The sequence below is a fragment of the Cherax quadricarinatus genome, chromosome 8, assembly GCF_038502225.1.
Source record: "Cherax quadricarinatus isolate ZL_2023a chromosome 8, ASM3850222v1, whole genome shotgun sequence".
Classification (NCBI taxonomy): domain Eukaryota; kingdom Metazoa; phylum Arthropoda; class Malacostraca; order Decapoda; family Parastacidae; genus Cherax; species Cherax quadricarinatus.
Window position 1 is genome coordinate 7619704 of NC_091299.1, and position 9528 is coordinate 7629231.

Genomic DNA, 9528 nt, shown 5'->3' on the forward strand with positions numbered 1-9528 from the left:
TTTGGTGCATGATTTTAATGTATCTGTATTAAATACTCCGAATTTACGAATGAAAATTTTGAGTTGTCAAAAAAAAAAAAGAAAAATACCCCGTAGTGGGTTTTTCTTTTATTTTTCCTGCGCTTGGTAATTCATTTATAGATTTTCATTTGATTCACGGGGAAGCGCTAAATGTGCAGGGGTGATATATTTGGAGGGAAAGGGAGGCATTCCAGTTCGATCCATGGAAGGGGAGGGTGAGTCCAATTCTTTGGATCAAGAGCCTTTCACCGGCTTCAAGGAACCCGGAGGGAGTCCTCAGTGCTTGATTATTATTATTATTATTATTATTATTATTTTTTTTCAACAAGTCGGCCGTCTCCCACCGAGGCAGGGTGACCCAAAAAGAAAGAAAATCCCCAAAAAGAAAATACTTTCATCATCATTCAACACTTTCACCACACTCACACATAATCACTGTTTTTGCAGAGGGGCTCAGAATACAACAGTTTAGAAGCATATACGTATAAAGATACACAACATATCCCTCCAAACTGCCAATATCCCAAACCCCTCCTTTAAAGTGCAGGCATTGTACTTCCCATTTCCAGGACTCAAGTCCGGCTATATAAAATAACCGGTTTCCCTGAATCCCTTCACTAAATATTACCCTGCTCACACTCCAACAGCTCGTCAGGTTCCAAATACCATTTGTCTCCATTCACTCCTATCTAACATGCTCACGCACGCTTGCTGGAAGTCCAAGCCCCTCGCCCACAACTCCTCCTTTACCCCCTCCCTCCAACCTTTTCGAGGACGAGCCCTACCCCGCCTTCCTTCCCCTACAGATTTATACGCTTTCCATGTCATTCTACTTTGATCCAGTCTCTCTAAATGACCAAACCACCTCAACAACCCCTCTTCTGCCCTCTAACTAAAGCTTTTATTAACTCCACACCTTCTCCTAATTTCCACACTCCGAATTTTCTGCATAATATTTACACCACACCAACCGCCTCCTCGCTGCTGCATTCACAACCCAAGCTTCACACCCATATAAGAGTGTTGGTACTACTATACTTTCATACATTCCCTTCTTTGCCTCCATAGATAACATTTTTTTGTCTCCACATATACCTCAACGCACCACTCGCCTTTTTTTCTTCATCAATTCTATGATTAACCTCATCCTTCATAAATCTATCCGCCGACACGTCAACTCCCAAATATCTGAAAACATTCACTTCTTCCATACTCCTCCCCAATTTGATATCCAATTTTTCTTTATCTAAATCATTTCATACTGTCATCACCTTACTCTTTTCTATATTCACTTTCAACTTTCTACCTTTACACACATTCCTAAGTTCGTCCACTAACCTTTGCAATTTTTCTTTAGAATCTCCCATAAGCACAGTATCATCAGCAAAAAGTAACTGTGTCAATTCCCATTTTGTATTTGATTCCCCATAATTTAATCCCACCCCTCTCCCGAACACCCTAGCATTTACTTCTTTTACAACCCCATCTATAAATATATTAAACAACCATGGTGACATTACACATCCCTGTCTAAGACCTACTTTTACCGGGAAGTAGTCTGCCTCTCTTCTACACACCCTAACCTGAGCCTCACTATCCTCATAAAAACTCTTTACAGCATTTAGTAACTTACCACCTATTCCATACACTTGCAACATCTGCCACATTGCTCCTCTATCCACTCTTATCATATGCCTTTTCTAAATCCATAAATGCAATAAAAACTTCCTTACCTTTATCTAAATACTGTTCACATATATGCTTCAATGTAAACACTTGGTCTACAAATCCCCAACCCACTGTAAAACCTCCTTGCTTATCCGCAATTCTACATTCTGTCTTACCTCTAATTCTTTCAATTATAACCCTACCGTATACCCTGGTATACTCATTAAACTTATTCCTCTATAATTTTTACAATTTCTTTTGTCCCCCTTCCCTTTATATAAAGGGACTATACACGCTCTCCGCCAGTCCCTAGGTACCTTCCCCTCTTTCATACATTTGTTAAACAAAAATGCCAACCACTCCAACACTATATCCCCTTCTGCTTTTAACATTTCTGTCATGATCCCGTCAGTTCCAGCTGCTTTACCCCTTTTCATTCTACGTAATGCCTCACGTACCTCCCCCACACTCACATCCTCCTAAAAGATGGTATACCTCCCTGGCCAGTGCATGAAATTACCGCCTCCGTTTCTTCGTCGACATTTAAAAGCTCCTCAAAATATTCTCGCCATCTACCCAAAACCTCCATCTCCCCATCTACTAACTCCCCTACCCTGTTTTTAACTGACAAATCCATTTGTTCCCTAGGCTTTCTTAACTTGTTTAACTCACTTAAAATTGTTTTCTTATGTCCAATAACATTTCTTGACAGTACCTCTCCCACTCTATCATCCGCTCTCCTTTTGCACTCTCTTACCACTCTCTTCACCTTTCTTTTACTCTCCATATACTCTACTCTTCTTATAACACTTCTGCTTTTTTAAAAACCTCTCATAAGCTAACTTTTTCTCTTTTATCACACCCTTTACTTCATCATTCCACCAATCACTCCTCTTTCCTCCTGCGCCCACCCTCCTATAACCACAAACTTCTGCCCCACATTCTAATACTGCATTTTTAAAAGTCATCCAACCCTCTTCAACCCCCCCACTACTCATACTTGCACCAGCCCACCTTTCTGCCAATAGTTGCTTATATCTCACCCGAAATATATTATTATTATTATTATTATTATTATTATTATTATTATTATTATTATTATTATTATTATTATTATTTTACTGATTTTACTGAACTTGATAATGACAGCAAACATGACTGTGACACTGAACATGATAATAACACTTTGATGATGGCATTGAACATGACACCAATACTGAACATGACACCAATACTGAACATGACACCCATACTGAACATGACACTCATACTGAACATGACACCAATACTGAATATGACACCAATATTGAACATGACACCGATACCGAACATGACACTGATACCGAACATGACACCCATACTGAACATGACGGTGGTACTGAATGACACCGATACTGTACATGACACTGACACTGAACATGACCACGACACTGAACATGATACAAATACTGAACATGACACAATACTGAACATGACCACGACATTGAACATGACAACACAGAACATGACAACGACACGGAACATGACACTGAGCATGAGGATAATCAAGGCTTCATCTTTGCAGCTGGATATGGAAGATGACGATGACTCGTCGGTGCCCAGCCTGGAGGGTTCTGGTGTCCAGCTGGCAGGGGCACCGCCCCCCCTACCCCCGCCACCCCCCTTAAACGGTACGTCATTACTACATTGTGGGTCACCAGTACACGGTGAGTCACTAGTACACAGTGGGTCACCAGTACACGGTGAGTCACTAGTACACGGTGAGTCACCAGTACACGGTTAGTCACTAGTACACAGTGAGTCACCAGTACACAGTGAGTCACCAGTACACGATGAGTCACCAGTACACGGTGAGTCACCAGTACACAGTGAGTCACCAGTACACGATGAGTCACCAGTTTACGGTGAGTCACTAGTACACAGTGAGTCACCAGTACACGATGAGTCACCAGTACACAGTGAGTCACTAGTACACAGTGGGTCACCAGAACACAGTGAGTCACCAGTACACAGTGAGTCACCAGTACACGATGAGTCACCAGTACACGGTGAGTCACTAGTACAGTGGGTCACCAGAACACAGTGAGTCACCAGTACACAGTGAGTCACCAGTACACGATGAGTCACCAGTACACAGTGAGTCACCAGTACACGGTGAGTCACCAGTACACAGTGAGTCACCAGTACACGGTGAGTCACCAGTACACGGTGAGCCACCAGTACACGATGAGTCACCAGTACACAGTGAGTCACCAGTACACGATGAGTCACCAGTACACAGTGAGTCACCAGTACACGGTGAGTCACCAGTACACGGTGAGCCACCAATACATATTGAGTCACCAGTACACGGTGGGTCACCAGTACACAGTGAGTCACAAGTACACGGTGGGTCACCAGTACACGATGAGTCACCAGTACACAGTGAGTTACAAGTACACGGTGGGTCACCAGTACGCGATGAGTCACCAGCACACAGTGAGTCGCAAGTACACGGTGGGTCACCAGTACACGATGAGTCACCAGTACACAGTGAGTCACCAGTACACGGTGAGTCACCAGTACACAGTGAGTCACCAGTACACGGTGAGTCACCAGTACACGGTGAGTCACCAGCGCACAGTGAGTCACTAGTACACGATGGGTCACCAGTACATGAGTCACCAGTACACGGTGAGTCACCAGTACACGGCGAGTCACCAGGGTGGGTCACCAGTACATGATGAGTCACCAGTACACGGTGAGTCACCAGTACACGATGAGTCAACAGTAAACGGTAAGTCACCAGTACACAGTGAGTCACCAGTTCACGGTGGGTCACCAGTACACGGTGGGTCACCAGTACACGGTGGGTCACCAGTACCCGATGAGACACCAGTACAGGGTGGGTCACCAGTACACGTTGTCACCAGTACACGGTGAGTCACCAATACACAGTGAGTCACCAGTACACAATGAGTCACCAGTACACGGTGAGTCACCAATACACGGTTGATCACCAGTACACAGTGAGTCACCAGTACACAGTGAGTCACCGGTACACAGTGAGTCACCAGTACACGGTGAGTCACCAGTACACGGTGAGTCACCAGTACACGGTGGGTCACCAGTACACGATGAGTCACCAGTACACGGTGAGTCACCAGTACACGGCGAGTCAACAGTAAATGGTAAGTCACCAGTACACAGTGAGTCACCAGTTCACGGTGGGTCACCAGTACACGGTGGGTCACCAGTACACGGTGGGTCACCAGTACCCGATAAGTCACCAGTACACGATGAGTCACCAGTACACGGTGGGACACCAGTACACGTTGAGTCACCAGTACACGGTGAGTCACCAGTACACGGTGAGTCACCAGTACACAATGAGTCACCAGTACACAGTGAGTCACCAATACACGGTTGGTCACCAGTACACTGTGAGTCACCAGTACACGGTGAGTCACCAGTACACAGTGAGTCACAAGTACATGGTGAGTCACCAGTACACTGAGTCACCAGTACACAGTGAGTCACAAGTACACAGTGAGTCACCAGTACACGATGAGTCACCAGTACACAGTGAGTCACCAGTACACTGAGTCACCAGTACACAGTGAGTCACCAGTGCACGGTGAGTCACCAGTACAGTGAGTCACCAGTACACAGTGAGTCACCAGTACACGGTGAGTCACCAGTACACAGTGAGTGACAAGTACACAGTGAGTCACCAGTACACGGTCAGTCATTAGTACACGGGGAGTCACCAGTACACAGTGAGTCACCAGTACACAGTGAGTCACCAGTACACAGTGAGTCAACAGTACACAGTGAGTCACCAGTACACAGTGAGTCACCAGTGCACGGTGAGTCACCAGTGCACGGTGAGTCACCTGTACACGGTGAGTCACCAGTACACAGTGAGTCGCCAGTACACGGTGAGTCACCAGTGCACAGTGAGTCACCAGTACACGGTGAGTCACAAGTACACAGTCACCAGTGCACAGTGAGTCACCAGTACACAGTGAGTCACCAGTACACAGTGAATCACCAGTACACGGTGAGTCACCAGTGCACAGTGAGTCACCAGTACACGGTGAGCCACCAGTACACAGTGAGTCACCAGTACACAGTGAGTCGCCAGTACACGGTGAGTCACCAGTACACAGTGAGTCACATGTACACAGTGAGTCACCAGTACACGGTGAGTCACCAGTACACAGTGAGTCACCAGTACACAGTGAGTCACCAGTACACAGTGAGTCACCAGTACGCGGTGAGTCACAAGTACACATTGAGTCACCAGTACACAGTGAGTCACCAGTACACAGTGAATCACCAGTACATGGTGAGTCACCAGTACACAGTAAGTCACCAGTGCACGGTGAGTCACCAGTAAACAGTGAGTCACCAGTACACAGTGAGTCACCAGAACAGTCACCAGTACACGGTGAGTCACCAGTACACAGTGAGTCACCAGCACACAGTGAGTCACCAGTACAGTGAGTCACCAGTACACAGTGAGTCACCAGTACACGGTGAGTCATCAGTACAGTGAGTCACAAGTACACAGTGAGTCACCAGTACACAGAGTCACCAGTACAGTGAGTCACCAGTACAGTGAGTCACCAGTACACAGTGAGTCACCAGTACACGGTGAGTCATCAGTACAGTGAGTCACCAGTACACAGTGAGTCACCAGTACACAGTGAGTCACCAGTACAGTGAGTCACCAGTACACAGTGAGTCACCGGTACACAGTGAGTCACCAGTACACTGAGTCACCAGTACACTGTGAGTCACCAGTACACAGTGAGTCACCAGTACAGTGATTCACCAGTACACTGTGAGTCACTAGTACACAGTGAGTCACCAGTACACAGTGAGTCACCAGTACACAGTGAGTCACAAGTACACAGTGAGTCACCAGTACACAGTGAGTCACCAGTACAGTGAGTCACCAGTACAGTGAGTCACCAGTACACAATCACCAGTACACAGTGAGTCACCAGTACATGGTGAGTCACCAGTACACAGTGAGTCACCAGTACAGTGAGTCACCAGTACAGTGAGTCACCAGTACAGTGAGTCACCAATACACTGAGTCAACAGTACAGTGAGTCACCAGTACAGTGAGTCACCAGTACACAGTGAATCACCAGTACACAGTGAGTCACCAGTACATGGTGAGTCACCAGTACACAGTGAGTCACCAGTACAGTGAGTCACCAGTACAGTGAGTCACCAGTACAGTGAGTCACCATTACACGGTGAGTCACCAGTACAGTGAGTCACCAGTACAGTGAGTCACCAGTACAGGGTGAGTCACCAATACACAGTGAGTCACCAATACAGTGAGTCAACAGTACAGTGAGTCACCAGTACAGTGAGTCACCAGTACAGTGAGCCACCAGAACATGGTGAGTCACCAGTACAGTGAGTCACCAGTACAGTGAGTCACCAGTACACAGTGAGTCACCAGTACAGTGAGTCACCAGTACAGTGAGTCACCAGTACACAGTTAGTCACCAGTACAGTGAGTCACCAGTACAGTGAGTCACCAGTACACAGTGAGTCACCAGTACAGTGAGTCACCAGCACAGTGAGTCACCAGTACACCGTGAGTCACCAGTACTGTGAGTCACCAGTACAGTGAGTCACCAGTACAGTGAATCACCAGTACATAGTGAGTCACCAGTACAGTGAGTCACCAGTACAGTGAGTCACCAGTACACAGTGAGTCACCAGTACAGTGAGTCACCAGTACACAGTGAGTCACCAGTACAGTGAGTCACCAGTACAGTGAGTCACCAGTACAGTGAGCCACCAGTACAGTGAGTCACCAGTACACAGTGAGTCACCAGTACAGTGAGTCACCAGTACAATGAGTCACCAGTACAGTGAGTCACCAGTACAGTGAGTCACCAGTCCACAGTGAGTCACCAGTCCACAGTGAGTCACCAGTACAGTAAGTCACCAGTACACAGTGAGTCACCAGTACAGTGAGTCACCGGTACAGTGAGTCACCAGTACACAGTGAGTCACTAGTACAGTGAGTCACCAGTACAGTGAGTCACCAGTACACAGTGAGTCACCAGTACACAGTGAGTCACCAGTACAGTGAGTCACCAGTACACAGTGAGTCACCAGTACACAGTGAGTCACCAGTACAGTGAGTCACCAGTACACAGTGAGTCACCAGTACAGTGAGTCACCAGTACAATGAGTCACCAGTACAGTGAGTCACCAGTACAGTGAGTCACCAGTACACAGTGAGTCACCAGTACAGTGAGTCACCAGTACAGTGAGTCACCAGTACAATGAGTCACCAGTACATAGTGAGTCACCAGTACACAGTGAGTCACCAGTACAGTGAGTCACCAGTACAGTGAGTCACCAGTACAGTGAGTCACCAGTACACAGTGAGTCACCAGTACAGTGAGTCACCAGTACAGTGAGTCACCAGTACACAGTGAGTCACAAGTACAGTGAGTCACCAGTACACAGTGAGTCACCAGTACAGTGAGTCACCAGTACACAGTGAGTCATTGGTACAGTGAGTCACCAGTACAGTGAGTCACCAGTGCAGTGAGTCACCCATACAGTGAATCACCAGTACAGTGTGTCACCAGTACAGTGAGTCACCAGTACAGTGAGTCACCAGTACAGTGAGTCACCAGTACAGTGAGTCACCAGTACATAGTGAGTCACCAGTACAGTGATTCACCAGAACACAGTGAGTCACCAGTACAGTGAGTCACCAGTACAGTGAGTCACCAGTACAGTGAGTCACCAGTACAGTGAGTCACCAGTACACAGTGAGTCACCAGTACAGTGAGTCACCAGTACAGTGAGTCACCAGTACAGTGAGTCACCCATACAGTGAGTCACCAGTACAGTGTGTCACCAGTACAGTGAGTCACCAGTACAGTGAGTCACCAGTACATAGTGAGTCACCAGCACAGTGAGTCACCAGTACAATGAGTCACCAGTACAGTGAGTCACCAGTACAGTGAGCCACCAGTACAGTGAGTCACCAGTACAGTGAGTCACCAGTACAGTGAGTCACCAGTACAGTGAGTGACCAGTACACAGTGAGTCACCAGTGCACAGTGAGTCACCAGTACAGTGAGTCACCAGTACAGTGAGTCACCAGTACAGTGAGTCACTCGTACAGTGAGTCACTCGTACAGTGAGTCACCAGTACAGTGAGTCACCATTACACGGTGAGTCACCAGTACAGTGAGTCACCAGTACAGTGAGTCACCAGTACACAGTGAGTCACCAGTACACAGTGAGTCACCAGTACACAGTGAGTCACCAGTACAGTGAGTCACCAGTACAGTGAGTCACCAGTACAGTGTGTCACCAGTACAGTGAGTCACCAGTACAGTGAGTCACCAGTACAGTGAGACACCAGTACAGTGAGTCACCAGTACATAGTGAGTCACCAGCACAGTGAGTCACCAGTACACTGAGTCACCAGTACAGTGAGTCACCAGTACAGTGAGCCACCAGTACAGTGAGTCACCAGTACAGTGAGTCACCAGTACAGTGAGTCACCAGTACAGTCACCAGTACAGTGAGTCACAAGTACACAGTGAGTCACCAGTACAGTGAGTCACCAGTACAGTGAGTCACCAGTACAGTGAGTCACCAGTACACAGTGAGTCACCAGTACACAGTGAGTCACCAGTACAGTGAGTCACCAGTACAGTGAGTCACCAGTACACAGTGAGTCACCAGTGCACAGTGAGTCACCAGTACACAGTGAGTCACCAGTACAGTGAGTCACCAGTACAGTGATTCACCAGTACAGTGAGTCACCAGTACACAGTGAGTCACCAGTACACAGTG

The 9528-nt window shown here is 47.1% G+C and overlaps 1 protein-coding gene across 10 annotated transcripts in view; it reads left to right on the forward strand.

The window, feature by feature from the left end:
• Nucleotides 1-9528, forward strand: part of LOC128685375 (collagen alpha-1(XVIII) chain) — an 836546-nt gene that overhangs the window by 643874 nt on the left and 183144 nt on the right. For all 10 annotated transcript variants that reach the window (XM_070082820.1, XM_070082822.1, XM_070082821.1 and 7 more), the window contains one exon: nucleotides 3254-3359. In XM_070082820.1, the coding sequence (XP_069938921.1) occupies nucleotides 3254-3359 (106 nt within the window). The remainder of the gene's footprint in view (nucleotides 1-3253; nucleotides 3360-9528) is intronic.